Source organism: Ostrea edulis, chromosome 5, assembly GCF_947568905.1.
Source record: "Ostrea edulis chromosome 5, xbOstEdul1.1, whole genome shotgun sequence".
Lineage (NCBI taxonomy): Eukaryota > Metazoa > Mollusca > Bivalvia > Ostreida > Ostreidae > Ostrea > Ostrea edulis.
The window spans coordinates 26,527,665-26,546,440 of record NC_079168.1 but is presented as its reverse complement, the minus strand read 5'-3'; the positions used below and the strand labels follow the sequence as shown (position 1 = coordinate 26,546,440).

The window sequence follows — 18,776 nt, the reverse complement described above, 5'->3', positions numbered from 1 at the left end:
CACGGGACGTAACACAGACAACTTAATGATCTTATGCACTGTTTACAGTTTCATAGCTCTCGTTTCCTTTGCACGTCACGGTCAGTTGCACCTCCTCCTGGATTCAGACCGCGTCCTTTGTTGATTTGTTTGGCTTCAGATATGTTGTGAAGTGAAGAGAGAAAAAACTAAGATTTTAATTGACTAATTTCTGGAATCAATCTTTATCTTGAAGGTTCTGTGTGTATTTCACTTGAAGGCACATTTTAAGTACATGTACATGCATTAACTTAATAAATGTATTACTGATGACAAGGGCCGTGGATTTGTCGATTCACAACATGCAGTTCATGCGCAAAAGCAAGCACAGAAGAACACAAATCTTACAAACATTGAAACAAATAAAGGACGGTCTAGAGGCACAATTAAGTGAAACAGTACTGAAACTGAAAAGAAAATTACCAAATTCTATGAATTCCACAGTGTGGAAAATTCCGTTAAATCCCAAATGAATAAACTTAATCAATGTGACAAACATGAAAGACTACTTTAAGAACATGGATTCAAATATGGAAGCCCAAGGAAATGTGTTCGACTCCGTGAAAAACGCAGCGGAAACAAACACACGCGTTATCTCCAGACGAGAACAGAAAACGCTTTAACCAATGCAGTTATTTGCAGAAAACATCTGACTCTAAAGCACAGAAAAGGTTCGATGACATGAGAGGCATTACTACAGATCTACAAGGGAGTGTGACTGAACTGACTTTAAGGTGCTGTCTCCGAGGGACAATCTCGACTTTACGAGACGAGGAGCAAGAGGAGAATTAAGTAGCTCTAAAAATGGAAAACATCTACAGGACTATGAAATCTCCTTCAAACGGATACATCTCACGGGGAAATAGAACGGGGAAAATATATACCCAAGAAATGTGGTGATCAGATTTACATGTATCTATTTCAAGGGAAGGAAACTCATCAGGACACGCGCCCTACAGAAATTGAAGGGATCCAATGTGAGAATTAATGGACAGTATCCGCACGAGAACGAGGACGTAAAGAGAGGCTTTACCCAACCATGAAGCAGGCAAAACAAAAACAGACAGGGAAGATTTATTTCACATCAATGGTGAATTACATAATCCAGACAGACACCAGACTACTCAGTCGAAACGACGCTCTTATTTCATTGTCGTGACTTCGAAAGCTCTTGATCGCCAAGCACTGAAATGACCACGTGATGGATCGACATCAGACAGATTAAAAGACTTTGACATTTTCGTCTTTAAACTTCTAGGCTTCGTACGATTAGTATGAATGGTGAAGATAACGAACAGTGTTCAATCTCATAACTCTTATAAGCAATACAATATAGTTGGGCAAACACGGACCCCTGGATATACCAGAGGTGGGATCAGGTGCCTAGAAGGACTTGTGAACTTTTATGTTTGTAAATACATGTATGTCATTTAATGCTTTATCGAAACAACAACCGACATTATCGATATTATCAATAACCCAGATTTTATTGTATATATATGTATATTAAGGTGGATCGATCCTCATGTTACCTATCAATATTAATGGTTGAAAGTTTAAAACTTTATTAATTTCCATTCAATATAGTTAGATTTGATTATTAACCAAAGAAAATTTGTATGTTGCCACATTTTTAAAGATGTGAGACATACAAAAACAAAAGTATATGTTAACATAAGAAAATCATACATTTTCGTTATACAGAATAATTAGAATAGATAAAAACATGTTGAAATGACAAATTGTGAATGCCTACAGTTTCAAAAAATCTGCTAATTCATAAATGAAAGGTGAAGATAACGAACAGCGATCAATCTCATCAGTCCTATAAGCAATACAAAATAGATAGTTGGACCAACACGGACTCCTGGACACACCAGAGGTGGGATCAGGTGCCTGGGAGGAGTAAGCATCCCCTGTCGACCATGTATAAATTAACTGTGGATATTGGAGAAACTATGTATAATAGACATGCAGTAGAAGATATACCAACACAAGAGTTATTGCCCTTGACAACATTTTTAAGATTATAAATAATTGATTATCTATGGAAAATATAATCTTTTTCAGTATCAATTGTTTACCAGGTTTTTTATTTTATGAAACGAATAAAATTCCTTTGAAAGATATATTTCTATCATGAGCAAAGTTTAATTTAATAAAGAATTTTGTAAAATTTTATGACATCACAATCATGAGGATCGATCAATCTTAAAAGTAGTCTTGATATTGCAAAAGAAAAAAAGTCAGGATGAATTTTTGTGCATTGAGGGAAAAGTCAGTTAAACATGTGGATGTTTTGCATCCAATTGTGAAATGTGTATGTCTAAGCTATCCATAAAGGTGATGATAGCAACAGTGATCAATAGGCAATACAAAATAGAGGGTTGGGTAAACACGGACCCTGGATATACCAGAGGTGGGATAAGATGCCTAGGAATTGTAAGCATCCCCTGTTGACCGGTGATACTCGCCGAAATCCCTATATCTTGATCAGGTGAACGGAGTAATCCGTAGTCAAATCAGTGTGCTAAGAACGGCCTAACAATCAACCAAGTCAGACAGCAATTACATGTAACCCAATGGTCGGCTGTATTAGCAAACTAGATCATTATAACGACCATAGAATTTGCGAAATGCTCACTTTAATCGAAATTGTTGAAACTTCTTATCATAAGCATAACAAGCTCTTGAGTATCGAATCAGTTGAGAGATATAAACACCATATGCAGGTGATAATGGAATATTGCTACATAAATATGGGAAGTTGACGATGGAGAAGCTGAAATCATCCCGTTTGTCACAAAGTATCAGAAAAAGAAATTCGATTTTTTTTCTATATTTAATAACGGTAAAATTAAAAAAGAAGGAATCATTCATAAATACAAACAAAACTACAGTTAATTATATGATATATGTAAAAACAAAAACAAATAAACACTACTGGTTTATGGACTCGCAGTGGATAAACATAGAAGTCCAAATACTCTACGCATGTATATGATGTATGGTCTATATAATTTTTTCTAACACTCTTCACCTATTGTTAAGCCTTTATTACAGCAAATTAAATCGCTTTGATTTTCTTGACCTTTTCCGTAGGCGTGCCTCTCGTTTAACTTTTCTAGATTCTCTCTTTGCTTTTCGGATGGCCGCTCTCTTTGCCTTTCGGATAGCCGCTCTCTTTGCTTTTCGTGAAGTTGATCTCTTTGCTTTTCGCTTAGCCTCTCGCTTTGCTTTTCGCCTAGCCGCTTTTTGTGCCTTCCTTGACTTAGCTTTTGCTTTGCGTTCGGCTTTTTCCTTCTTCTTTTGAAGTTTTCGTGCCATTCTTCTTTCAGCCCTGGCTTTCTTTGCTGCCAGTTTGGCGGCCTTTCTCGCTTCGGCCTTAGCTTTCTTGTGTGTTTTTTTCAGTTTTCGGGAAGCAACCTTTACGTTTTTGGCTGCTGTATTTCTTTCCTTTTTGGCTTTCTTGGCAGCACGTTTTGCCGCTTTAATTGCGGCACGTTGTTGTTTTGTCATCTTATTTGATTTTGATTTAGGTGCAGTTGTAGTTGAGCTTACTGGTAACGTGGTAGTTGTATCTTCAACTGGAATGTTTTTAATGGTGGTTGGGTCAGCTGCCTCTACTGTTTTAGGAATAACTAAAGGATCGCCCAGGATATTAGCAGTTGCTTTTGTTGTTGAGCTTGGTTCCGTTGGTTGCTCGGCTGTCGTTGGGCTCGCCGGCGCCGCAGTAGCTGGTTCCGTTGGTTGTTCGGCTGTCGTTGGGCTCGCCGGCGCCGCAGTAACTGGTTCCGTTGGTTGCTCGGCTGTCGTTGAGCTTGCCAGCGCCGCAGTGGCTGGTTCCGTTGGTTGCCCAGCTGTCGTTGAGCTTGCCGGCGCTGCAGTGGCTGGTTCCGTTGGTTGCTTGGCTGGATCAGTAGCTATTGCCTCCGTTGGATGATCAACCGCCTGAGGAGACGATGCTTTTTCCTGATCATTCCCAGGTGTATTGACAGGCTTTTCTTGAATAGGTTCGGTCGGATGGACCTCTGGTGGATACATAGCTTCGACTGGATTTACTGCCGAGGCGTTCGTTGTGGACTCTGATGGCATATTTGCAGACGCTTCAGCTGGGGGGTTGACTACCGATTCTATTGGAGTAGGGTTAGACACGTTTTGTTCTGTTTTGGCAGGAGTAACTGTTTCGTAGGATGGATTCTTGACGCTTTGTGCTGAACCAGATACCGCCACATTTCGTTTTTCTGTTAAAAAAAATTCATTAACAATGTAAAATAGCCGAAATATGTAATTTTTCATATGAATTAGAGATTGATTTACATATCTACTAATTATGTTACATATAGATGAGCATGATAGAGAATATTACCTCTTAGTCTTTCTTGGAAACTCCTTGACCTCAGGTGAATCTTTAAAGAAAAATAAATAATCGATCACTACTATTACCATAACAATCAAATTACTAATGCATTATACCGGCCAAGGGAACCCAAAAGTTAAGGTTTCCGGGAGACCCGGGTTTCATTCTGGTGCCACCTCAAACCTATTATATGTTTAGCATAGGTAGAGATTGTTCTCCCACCAAACGTCCGGCATTAAAAGTGAAAATCATCGTCTTTTCGGATATGACCTAGCCCGTGTCCTTCGGATGAGACGGCAAAAATCGAAGCCCCTTGTTGCAGAAGGTGTGGTACGATAAAGACCCTTCCCTGCTCAATGGCCATAAGCGCCGAACATAGGCCTAAATTTTGCAGCCCTTTACCGGCAATGGTGACGTCTCCATATGCTTGAAAAATTCTCGAGAGAGACGTTAACTAAACAATAATCAATCAATCGGATATGACCTTAACGTAGATAAAGAACAATCACTGTTACACGACCTTGAGGGTCATGCTTAGGTCAAAATTTGTGGCGATTCATCTGAGGTTAGTGACGTCTCTACATCGACAATATACAAATATACCAACAAATAAAAAACTGATGTAATAAATTGAATTTGAAAGTAGTTTTGTTCTGCTTGGGTATATTTATATTAAAAAGCAAACCCGTTAAGCGAACCAGTAAGTATGTTGACTTTCTATCATATTGTAATACTTTTTTAAAGGGACTGGTTCACGATTTTTGATAAAAATATTTTTCATGATAAACATTAAAAATATAACTCATTTCATGTTGACAGCCAAAATTTTGACCTTCTGAATGCAAAAATAAAAGCAATATTTTAGCCATAAATCTGTGTTATGTAAACAAAGACTCGAGGCTTTCTATGTATACAAAGTAATAAGTGAAATATTGATTTTGTAATATAAAGCATTTTAATTTTGCATAGTCACAAATTTGAACTTTTAGATGACACATTTTATCCCAAAAATGCTTGAAATGTGAAAGATATAATAAACTTAGATCGATTTCCATTTCTTTCAAATATTTCGTAAACAATAACATACCGCAATCTTTGTTTACAAAACAAATAATAAACTCTCTAAAATGAGCTTCTGTGATAATGTATAGCCTTAATTTGTATTTGAACTCTTTTAAACACATTAGCCAGTAAATTTTGATCATTAAAAGTGAAAAAGAAAATTTTAGGGAAAATCGTGAATCAGTCCCTTTAATGTACAAAACTTATTGTCATATAGTAATTTTTGTATATACACCCACCTAGTCAATCATAACATTGCAATATGATATTTCTAACGTGTTGCAAAAGAATTCAAGTATTGAATCATTTTATCAATTTAGATTTTAAAATACGGTTAAAATACATTCCGGCATAACGTGGGATGGATAACATATTCTAATATTACCTTTTTGGATTCCACGAGGAACAGAACACAGACCAAGCTAAGAATCCCTGCGTACAGTCTCATTTTGTATCTCTGCACTGCAATGTCTGAAACTCTCGAATTTATATGAATGAAACATAAATACATGTAAATTTATGATAAATTCTGCTAGATAACATTTTCATCAAAACTCATCTTTTCCCCGCCTGTCAAAACAATAACGGATAGTTTAATAGATGAGAGAAGCATGCACTTCATTCCTGTTTTACGATTGTGGAAAATTAACAATACGCACCTAATTAGCATCTCTTGGTAGTAACAGTTTGGTACAGAGTAGCATGAACTTAAGTATGATTAAAAACCTTTGCTTCAGAAGTACTCTTTCGCGTTCTATACTTCAAACTTAATCTGTTTGCATGGCTAACAAGGCTAATACATTATCGAGATAAAGTATAAAAAAAAAAATTAAAAAAACAAAAAACCAAAAAAAAACCATCGTTCCAATTGATCATAATATGCATTGAATTCCCTCCAACTTTCTTTCTATATACTGCATATATACCACTTAAAACTATTCGAATTTTCTTTCACTATAACAGTAGGAAACTTTATACTTTTATTTTGTAGGTGCTTCGATTATAGGGATAATTATTGGAAATTGTTGAACTACAGATTTTTAATTAATCTTTACCGTGTTCAGTACTTGTAGACTGTGAAGCCACGAGAACGATCTTAGTGTATTTTATCCGAGATCTTTCATAACACACACAAAAAACAGGATGTTTTATACGTAGGGATAATCGTTACCTTACGGTATCCACAAGTACTAATTTCATGTTAGACATCACATTCTGAGGCTGGCGGCTGGACACACGTTTACCTAACTCTCCCACAAACGTTCAATCGGGTTTAAGGTCCGGGGACATAGCGGACCAATCAAGAACGTTTGATGCCGTTTATTTGTAGAAATTTCGAGTCAATTTTACACTGTACCCGCACGCATTGTTCTACTGTAACGTCGATGATGTTTTAAATTGTAACCATTGTAAGACCTTCTGCAGCGGATCTCATGGTGATTCAGTATTCTGGATACTGTTCTAGGATGACATTGTCCAATCGCCGTAACCATAGCATCCGTAAACATATCCCGCAAGTGACGTTGTCGTACGTACGCTTGTTGATGTGACGTTGCCACCCAGGCCCCGTAAAACTTACTCCAGCTATCTCTATTTTTTTTTTAATAAAGAACATATGGCGGAAAATGAGATTTAAATCCAAAGTGAGCTCGTCAAGGTTTAAAGGCGCTGGATCCTGATCTTTGACGATCATTCTTCGATATTCTGTCTGACGATGCCGTCACAACAACCGCCATATTTTACACAGAGATGTGCTACATGTACCTCCCGCCGACTAACGCCAACTTGCAGCATACAGACGGCTTGATTTCGTGTTTCATTGTTTAAGCGCCATTAACACATCATATTCTTATTTATTATCTTTATTGTTGATTTTGCATCTGTTATCCCCCGTAGATTGTTTTATCACCACAAAACTCGTTTTTACCTTTTCATAATATGTAGTTTTGAATAGTTTGGTGCAATGTTACTCACATTGTGTGAATATAATGAACGTAGGTACGACAAATGTTGGATTTTAAAAATCAGCACGACGTGCGGTGAGTGAAGTTAGCAATAAATATAATAATTAAAAAATAATAAAAAAAAAAAAATATTTAGAAAAACGATGTTTATAGTCCGTCTGTATATATCAAGTTGTCAGAATGAGATTACAGCATTTCACAAGAAAAAATAATTTCAAGAAATAAACTTGTCATAAGGAAACCCAATACAATGACTTTAAGCTACGGAAATAAACTCTTCACACTGCATGCTTAGAATATCTATTTTTAATGAGAATGTTATATTGTATACACGTTGTATTTCAGTTCTGACTCAAAATATTTTAAACAGCAATTACCCCACGCCATTACTTATCTACATTTATTCTAATTACCTTGCTAAAATTATTTTGATATTTGTAAAAATAAAATTACAATGTTATTCTACGATAAAATATGTTAGGCTTTCTATGTTTTTTATACAGATTCAACTAGAACAAATTTATAGACTTTTTTCTTATTTCGGAATAGTTTTTTAAGCCTAAAATTATTTGCAAGTTATTTATAAATCATGCTGTCCGTAAGATCAGGTGATACATTCACTATTATCTGATGTACCGTGATTAATTGATAACACTCCTATATTCTTTTTATATATAAATATACAAATTTTATTCAAACACAAATATTCTAATAAACCAGAAAGAGGGCACATTTGTAATTCAATGTATCCAACGAAAAAATCCACCACGCATTCCTAAATTTCTGTTCATATCTGATAAAATAAAGTTTTATTACGGATTCATTGAAACATAACTAATTAATTAACAGCACCATGTTCCGAATTAAATTAAGACCAGCTTAACATAAAAACGAATATTATTGTCTGATATCGTATTAATTGACCAGTACATTACGATATATAAAAAAATCCTCGATGACTTTCAGAAAACAACGTTATACACGATAACCTCATCCTAATCAGTTCGCATGTCGTTTTGGTGAACTCTTTCTCAGATTGTTAAAGTGCATGCATTTAGCCATTTATATAGAAGTTAATGATCCGACTATCACGGGAAACTCAAATACTTAGAGCATCGCATTGTTTTAACTTGTTTGTTTGTTTTTTGTTTTTGTGTTTTTCATTATTACAAAACTTGTAAATATCTCGAAAGAACTTTGAATATATTCACTTCGGGATCTGAAGTTTTCCGTGAAAACTATTTCAAATTTAGTGAGAGCTATTCTTTATTTGTGTATATGTTAAACTGGAGATAACGGGCAGTGATTAATTCTTATAAAGAATAAAAAAAAAAATTAAAAGAAGAACGACCATTCTGTGAGTAATTACGTAGCAATGCATGTACCCTACCAGTCCCAAGTCAAGAGTTTGAAATATTTTACGTGAATAATCATACGTCACCAGTAACCAGGCCCCCACCATATAAAAGCCATATATGATAAATTTAAATTCCAGATTTCATTTTGTCACAAGTAATAACAAGAGTACCGCTAACGGTACATAATACGCCCGTGAAATGCTTACATAGGGTGTTTTTCTTGTGCTATAATTTGTATAACTTTGCTTCAGGTAGTATCAGCAATCATGAGGCTGAGACAAAATTTCATACCAACAAAGGGTCTTAGCTTAAAAATTGAGATTTCCTCAAAATGGACCAAGTTCAACAACCTGCAAATTTTTCAAAACTGGAAGAAAATCAAAATCCTTCACCAGATGCACATTTTCAGTACCTATACAAACACTCCACAAAATAAGAAGGTCCTCACTTGAAAACTGTGGGAGGAGTTGGGCAGACAAATTATGTACCCTTCATAGAATATTAATTTCTAAATAGACTAAGTTCAACAACCTGTAATTTTCTCAAAAATTGCAGAAAATCAAAATCCATCCCACATGCACATTTTCAATACCCAGACAAACACTCCACAAAATAAGAAGGCTCTCACTTGAAAACTGGGGGAGGAGTAGGATGGACAAATTATGTACCCTCCATATAATATTTATTTCTAAATAAAGGGGCAAAACTCCTGGGAAAAAGGTCGAAACGGATCAAAATTGCAGTATGATCCAGAGTGACCCTCAAAGAAACTACACAGCAAGTTTCAGCATGATATGTGAAAGGGAAATGAAATTATAAAGAGAAAACCCCGAACGGACAGACGGACGGACGTACAGACATCGCTGTACCATAATACGTACCGTCTAAAGACGGGCGGGCGTATAAAAACTGAGTATTTGCGTTTATTGTCGTAGGACAACGGCCACAACTCGAACAAACTTGTCATGATGTACTGACAAAAATCAGTGCGGAAAACTGAGTATTTCAGTTTTCTAAGTCCAATCGACGTTACTCTGCAAAAACCCAAATTCAAACTTGATCTGTAACTTGCCATGGTAAAGTAAATTACCAAATATCAAATGAATATCTGCAAGTATGACAGAGAAAAGTGTGAACTAACTTGACGAACTGACTGACGGACGGACTGAGTGCAAACCTAAAGTTCCCTTCAGCTCCGCCGGTAGGGGAGTCATAAGAATTTCTTAGGGAAACGTGCAGGAATAGAAGGCATGCTAACTAAGTTTTATAAAAATTGTTTGGTAATTTAGGAGATGTGTCTCTTGTACAAATACAGTCCACTGTAGATAAATTCAATGTTTCAAACATTCACAAAATAGATAATTACATGTATACAACAATGGGCTAAGATATACATTTCTCTCCTGAAATTTGCGTTCAACAATGAAAAAAAACCATGCATATCCCATTGAAAAAATCTAAATGCTATTATTCAGTCAATACGGAACTATATGCATTGAGAATCATTTTCTTTTCACTCACCTAATATTACAGCAAAAAATGACAACATGTAATTCTTTTGATGAAATTTAATTCAGTGAGAAAGATCTACCTTTAAGGGAAGAAGGGAATGGCGATCATTTGCATGTTTTATATATAGATATGAAAGACGTGATGATACCAATTTAGCTATTTCGTATTTAAGCAGTTGATTAGGAGACATACCGGGAAATTCCATTTGAACATAAATTACGATTATATAGGAATTTAACTGAATTCGTACTTAATGTTGGACAGATCCATTATTAATGTCAGCTGGAGTTCATTGTCAAATGGATGCAGAAAATGCATGGCATCTTGAATGACATTACACGAAGAGGACAATTATTCAAGACTCGCGTGTGTCGCTAACAAAAACTATACGGCGCCAAAACTTTGAGATGACATTGTTAACGGTGATTATGACTTCATTTTAATTGTTTTTAAAATGATTATAAAGTACCTTATTAGAATTCCTCCTATTTTCTCTGTTTTTCTGCTTATAAGATGCATATAAAAAAAACTATAACGACAAAAACTTTAATGAACTCCTAACAGTAAATGAAGTACTTATATTGCGCATGGAAAATGGTAACAATTTCCTTCTTCGTGTAACTGTTTCTCTTACAACAACTGCTGTTACCCGTACCAATACACTCTAAACTATTTTGTTATTATACTGAAACATTGTATAATATTGAAAATGATTACAGGGGCGGATCCAGGAATGGTGGTCACGGGGGACGCCACTTTATGAGACAGGGAGTCTGGGGGCGAAGACCTGGTGGGGGCCCAGGGGGCGAAGCCTCCGGAAGCTTCTGAATTTTACAGATTTTATAGGGCTTGAAATATATCTCCTATTTAGTCTTTTGTGCTATTTTTTATCATTTTTTATGAGGTGAAATTAATAAAATGACGCAAATTTTTAGGGTTTTTGGAAAAAATTAAGTTCTCCCAATAAAGTAATTCAAGAAATCAATAGATTTTGTCATTTATTTCTCCGGGAGTGGAAGAAATTATTGCTTCTTACATTGTTTAGTACATTTTTCTAAACAAGATACCACGATTTACCTCAAGTTTGAAAAAAATTGTGTGTGTGTGGGGGGGGGGGGGGGGGGGGGGGGGGGGGGGGGGGGGGGGGGGGGGGGGGCACCGGCTGCGCCCCCACTTAAATCCGCCACTGGATTATATATATATATTCCGGGATTAGGTGACTGTCGATATTTCTTAATGACCAATAATTAAACATACTACGTGAAATTCTGTACAGTAAGGACCAAATCATACAGTATGAGTTTTAAGAGTATTCACTATGTTTCTGACATTTTTCTAAAATAATTTTTTTATCTCCTTGATATGAAGAGTTCCTGTATAATTTCCGTTTAAGGTAGCTCCATCCTCATGTGACTTATCAATATTTATGGTTAAAAGTGGAGAAACTTTATTAATTTCCACTCAATATAGTTTAATTTAATTAATAACCAAAGAAAATGTATATGTTGTCACCTTTTTAAAGATGTCAGACATACAAAAACAGAAGTATACATCAACATCACAAAAACACACATTTTCGTTACACAGAATGATATAAATAGATAAAAACTTGTTGAAATGACAAAATTTAAATATCAACATTTTTTTTAAAAAAAACTGCTAATTCATAAATATTTAAAGATTTTAAAATTGTGAATATTAGGGAAACCAATGTATAATAGACATCCAGTGGAGAAAATTCCAGCATAGGAGTTACATGTATTGCCATTGACAACATATTTTAATCATAAATTATTGATTATCTATGTAAAATATAAACTTTTCAGTATTAATAGTTTACAAGATTTTTTATTATATTCAGTGAGTAAAATTCATCAGAAAGATATATTTCTATCATGCGCAAAGTTGAATTTATTAAGATTTTTGCAAAAACCTATGACACCACATGAGGATCGATCAACCTTAAATCTTATATTGTAGTAATATATTACAAGATATTGTATATCGGTCTGGGTAGTTTAGTGGGTAGATCACCTATCTAGTAAAATAAGGACCCCGGGTTCGATATACGAAATTGTTCTCTCCTTCTTTGCTACTATAATACCAAGAGCTGACTTTACATGTTTACTTGCAACAACCAGGGCTATAAAAATATGGCAATATGCTAACTCAAAAAACAGACTGGTAATGTACCCCAAGATTATTTGTAGAAATGAGATGACTGCAAATGATATATAAATCATTCTTATGCATAACAACAATGTATATAACCTTATCTTTGATCCTGCACTCATGACCATTCACTAAAATCAACTCCATTTTGGTCAATTTGCTGGTTATGTTTCACTCATAACAAGTCAACACGAGAATGAACCGTGTGCAGATATACACGGTACAGCTGTCCGTGAGGCACTAAAACTGATGTCTTGACAATTTAGAGCATACCATGTCCTCAAAACTCAGCAAGCTCGATTCAATTGGCAAAATATTCAGTGAGCTGGAAAAAGTGAATACTGTCATACAAGAAATGAAGAAAAGACCAGCCTGAAATTTATTAATAATCATGATGAAGAACCAAAAAAAAAAAAAAAAAAAAAAAAAATCATAGAAATCAAAAGTGCGACTGATTTCAACAGACAGTGAATGAAAGCGGACCAATTCTCCGCTAGCTGAAATCTCTTAATGCGCATGCGAGTCGAGTGAATTGAAAGAACGCCTCGATGACCTTTAGGCAAAGTCAATGAGAGACAACCTTGTATTCGATGGTATTAAGGAGCAAGCAGAGGAAGACATTGAGAAAGTCCCCTTAGGTTCATCGAGACGTCGCTAAACCTGTTCTTTTTCAGAGAGAAGGTACGGAAAGCTGCAAGCACCTACAACTCTGAAACGGAACAAGATAAACAAACAACAAATGCATACCTGCTCTTCAAAAGAGCAAACCATCAAGAAATAAGCTGTTTGTGGATGAAAAACAATAACACATATCAGTCTGTGGACCAACAACACCGGGGGACTTAACAATAAACCAAGGTCATTTCGTCACCGCTGTCACGCCCCACGCATCCGTAAGAACGTTCAACATACGCTCGATTTGTGGTACCCAACTCTCTCTTGATCACCATTTACATTAGATAGTGAAACATTTAGTTGTAAAATATTTCAAAATATTTAGATGTACAATTCTGTAAGAACATTGTTCAATTAAACATCATTCTACGGTCGTTACAACAATCTATTTGCCAATACAACCTATCATTGGGTCAAATGCTGTCTGACGTGTTTCATACCGATTGTTAGGTCGTTCTTGGAACACTGAGTTTGATTACGGATAACTCCGTTTACCCGATCAAGATATAGGGCTCACGGCGGGTGTGATCGGTCCACAGAGAATGCTTACTCCTCCTAGGCACCTGATCCCAACTCTGGTTTATCCAGGGGTTCATGTTTTCCCAACTCTCTATTTTGTATTTTAAAAATGTTGCTTCCAGGAGTTATGGGATTGATCACTGTTCGTTATTTTCACCTTTCATCATAGACAGCTGCGTCTTCAAAAACACAGAACTCCAAAATATTCATAGATATCTTATGATTGGTCATTATTCAACAGAAATGTATTATTCAATATCTAAAATAATTGATAATGTTTTTAAGTAAAGTATCTTTTTACACGTTAAAATTCAAAACAGTAAATACGATACTTGACAACTAAATCAAAATTTAGTTCGTCTTTGTTTTGGAAGTTACACAAACCAAGGAAAAGGAAACAGGGGGGTGATATATGCAAATTCAGCTTTCGCCGATTATGCAAAGTACTATCTACTTCGACTATTTTATCCCCACTTATACAACGATTCTCGACATTAATTAATTAAATATCATAACAACGTAAGAATTGCCGCCAGTTATTTTTAAGAGAAAGAGGTAATTGAAAAATAATTACGCATGTTATGCACCCATTGTACTATATCATATCAAAAAATGAATATATGTAAACTATTTTATGATAAATCAAGTGCTTCCTTTACTGCATGATTCTAAGATGGGCTAGAGTATACATGACATTATTGTTTTACAATTGCTATCAGAACCTGTCAATATTTATTGGGGAGTTGGGACCGGTGCAAAATGCGATAGGACACACATTTTTTGGCTTACTGATAGGACTCCCAGCTTTTTTATTATTATTATTTTCAACACTGATAGGACACCAATATTTCTATCGCAAATGTATCAATGAACAAAAAATATAGATCAATATAAAAAAGTATTTCAAACTTTTAATTCAAATCCTAGAACTCATCTATTTTGCAAACAATGATACTGAATTGTGTGCATGCTTTATTTCACGTGCAAGTTGAAAATACATGTACTAGAGATAATTTGCAATAAAATACCGGTCCTTTGAATTTTTTTAAATATCAAAACACGTAATTAAAAATCACAAAATATGTATTCACTTCTGTATAAAATTGCAAAAATTGCATCTAAGTTTTGCATGTAGTATATCTCAATCATAGAAAATAAAAATGGTGTATCATGTTGGTTATAACTTAAAGGATACAGACCAGAAATTAACAAAATTAATAATTTGATAGAGAATACTGAGATAAGAAAAGCACTTGTATGTACATGGTGTACATGATACAGCAATTCAGTAAATCAGTAATTTAAAAATATGCAAAATGTAGTACTTTAAACAACAATTTAACAAAAAAATATAAGTTGAAAATAATGAGATCTGTAACTTCACTGACAAATTACTGAACAAACATGACAAAGTATAAACAAAAGTTTTTCTTGGAGCTTGAATCCCTCAGGTGATATAACAATGGAGAGACAGTGATAATCAAGGACTATATCATATGTGAAGTAAAAATGTTGGTTAATCACACATATATATTATTTATCAGATAGGACACACAATTTGTTATTACACATCTGATATAGAAGAGCAGCTGTTTTTATTCTTAGAAGATAGGACATGGTTTTTTTTTAAAATGGTAATATGGAATGCACCAGTCACAAAACCCAATAGACACTGACCGGTCCCTCAAGGTAGATATGGAAAAGGTGTCACTTACTTCGAATCGAATCGTTGCAAATCGAGCCCCCTTTCCAATACGCGATTTTCATGATATCGTATCTGTGTAATATGTTCAACAATGAAATGATACACGTATATGCTATTGAATTATTTCAAATGCTATTTTTCAGTCAATACTGCTTTACACCAACCTAATATTACGGCCAAAATTACAACATGCAATTCTTTTTATGAACTTTAATACAGTGAGAAAGATCTACCTTTAAGGTAAGAAGGGAATGGCGATCATTTGCATTTTCTATATAAAGATGTGAAATACGTAATGATACCAATTTAGCTATTTCGTATTTAAGCAGTTGATTGTGAGGCATAACAGTAACGTCCTTTTGTACATAAATCATAATTATATAGGAATTTAATTGAATTCGTACTTAATGTTGGACAGATCTATCATTAATGTCAGCTGGAGTTAATCGCCAAATGGATGCAGAAAATGCATGGCATCTTGAAGGACAGTGAAATAAAATGACAATTTTTCAAAACTTGCGCTTGAAGCTGACAAAAACTACGGCGCAAAAACAAAAAGTTAAAGTAAGAGATGACATTGTTAGCGGTGATTATGACTTAATTTTAATTGTTTTTAAAATGATTATAAAGTACCTTATTAGAATTCCTCACATTTTCGATGTTTCTCTGCGTACAAAATGCAGGTAGAAAAAACTATAATGACAAAAACGTTAATGGACTTCTAACAGTTAATAAAGTGCTTACATTGCGCACAGAGAATGGTAAAAAAAAAAATTCCTTTTTCATGTAAGTGTATGTTCTATAACATCAACTGCTGAACTCTGTACCAATACACTCTGAACTAGTTCGGTTCTGATGCTGAACTCTGTACCAATACACTCTGAACTAGTTCGGTTCTGATGCTGAACTCTGTACCAATACACTCAGAACTAGTTCGGTTCTGATACACTGTATCAGTTTCAGTTTCAGTATAATATCAACATTGATGACACATTCATATTGGCTGATGTCTTTAAAACAATACAAGCTGTAAACTGACGTGAAACAAATTGAAAAATAAAAGAACAAATATTCAACATATATGTGATTGAATATATATAACTTCACAGAATCAAAGTGAATCTGAAGCAATTAATGAACCCGTCAAATCAGCAGAAAATGTTGATTCATGAATTATTGTCATCCCGTCAGTAATTCCTCCTCGTAATCTCCGATGTGCATTGACCCCGGAAGTCACATGAAGTTCGGGGGGGAAAAGCGAAAAAGAGGCACTGAGCACGTGTCAGATCTGTAAACAATTTAACATGCCAATTTCATAGAAATCAAAATTTCATTTGAGCGCTTGCATTGCTTTACGCTCTGAGTATATATCACGTGTACCGCACTTCTCCAAATGTTGGAATGCTTTTCACATTCAGAATCTCGAGAATTATGTGACGTATTACGTAAAAAATACATTAAAAATGTTATTGGACAAGGTCATCAACCTTTAAGCTTGTTCAGGTACTTAGCCTTAGAAACAGAACCAACTTCACAATCTTGGTACATACCAGAGGTGGGATCAGGTGCCTAGGAGAAGTAAGCATCCCCTGTCGATTGGTCACACCCGCGGTGAGCCTTATATCTTGATCAGGTAAACGGAGTTATCCGTAGTCAAAATCAGTGTGCCAAGAACGGTATGAAACACGTCAAACAGCATGTATATTTAACAGGAGCGGATCTACGGGGCTCTGTTTGACGTTTAGATGTGAATCATCTTAAAATGCAACAACAAAACTTCCAAAACAAATTGATTTAATGTCAGCATGTAACTCATATCCTAATATTTCATACATGTTATAATATGCATATCTATCTCCATTTATAATCATAAATATATATACGTGTACTATCTAAAACACATGTTGCATTTATTGAGGAAGTTTGACAGGGGTAGTTATAGACACTTAACTGTAACAGTTACTCTGTAAACCATTGTGCAAAAAGTACTGCTATCATGACTTATAACTTATATGAATTTGGTTTTTTAAATGACTGTTCCAATCTAGAAATACCAAATCATTCTCCAAGGCATCTTCGCTAGCCAAGGGTGAAAAGAGAAACACCGTGGAGCGTCACCCTTGGCTAGCGAAGATGTCTCCAAGGCAGTTGTGCTGTTTACATATTTTGAAATACTGTAAAATAAGATCAGAATATAAATTATTTATCCGATAAAACTTTTTTTTAAAACGATATAAAATATTCATCTCTCAATTACACTCGCCTTCTGATATACACATGATGTAACATTGATAATTTGCACGTTTTTGAGGTGCATCCTACGGGAGTTATTTCCCTTTTCAGAATCCTCGTACACAGTAATAGTTATGATATTTTATACGTGGGGAGTGGTTTTGTTTTGTTTGATCATCTTTTTAAGAATTCTTCATTCGTGTTGTGACGTCACCAGCTGAAGGTGAAGAACAATAAATCTAGACCTATGCTTTGCCCTCAGGGCCGTCACAGTGAAGGCTCTTTAACGTGCCAACGCCTGCCGCGACACGGGACCTCCGTTGATTTCCGAGAGTTTGGCGAAACAGCAGTCACTACCTAGGTAATCTCAGCGAGATTCGTCGAGGCTGGATATTTGGACTGACGCCTCTTCCGAATCTCAGACCAGTGTCACATAAAGTGATTCGGGAAATCTTGCCTGAACTTCGGCCGCTTGTTGCGATTAAAATGGGTTAAATTGAATTTCTTGTCCGCTTCAACTTTTCGCCTTAGACATCCTATTAACTCCCTATCACAATGAAACATGCATTTCTTACCTTTACAAGGTGTAAATCCCACAGTAATTCAAGTTGGCTATTTTCGAAGCCATTGCAAACGGCCACCATTTCATATTTTACCTTCTCAACACTGGAGAGTTCCGATATACTACTTCATGACAATATGTACTATGATTGAAAATACAGAACTTACTGGTTGACAATTACTTTGTACAAAGCATTTAAGCATAAAAATTAAAAGTAATAAAAAGAAAACTGTGTAATATTTAATCAATCTATTTGAAGGCGTTCTAAACTATCGAAGAGGCGTCAGTCCAAATATTCAGCCTCGACGAATCTCGCTGAGATTACTACCTAGGATAAACGAGGCCTTCAAAGGAGCGGGGTTCGAACTGATGATCTTCGAAACGAACGCTCAAACCACAGAGCTACCCTGACTGGTCACATGCACAGGCACTCGACCTGCCTGGATCTCTGCTTTCTATTTTACAAAGATATCTATACCTCTTTTATTCTCAGAAAAGCATATACCATTTGATAATGAAATATTTCGTTTTGGTTGTATAGTATATTTATACATTGAGGATCAAACAAAGAGGACACTGTGGGGTCTTCTGATTCATATGTGCAAAACATTAATTACTCTAGACTATTACCACAAAA

General features: G+C 35.3%; 1 protein-coding gene across 1 annotated transcript; it reads right to left on the bottom strand.

Moving 5' to 3' along the window:
- Window positions 1-3,075: 3,075 nt before the first annotated feature.
- On the bottom strand, window positions 3,076-5,888 carry LOC125651237 (histone H1, gonadal-like). The gene is made up of 3 exons (XM_056166029.1): window positions 5,826-5,888; window positions 4,388-4,427; window positions 3,076-4,262 (listed from the first exon to the last, which is right to left on the bottom strand). Exons 1-3 carry the CDS (start codon window positions 5,886-5,888, stop codon window positions 3,076-3,078), a joined length of 1,290 nt encoding a protein of 429 aa, XP_056022004.1.
- Between the last annotated feature and the right edge of the window lie 12,888 nt (window positions 5,889-18,776).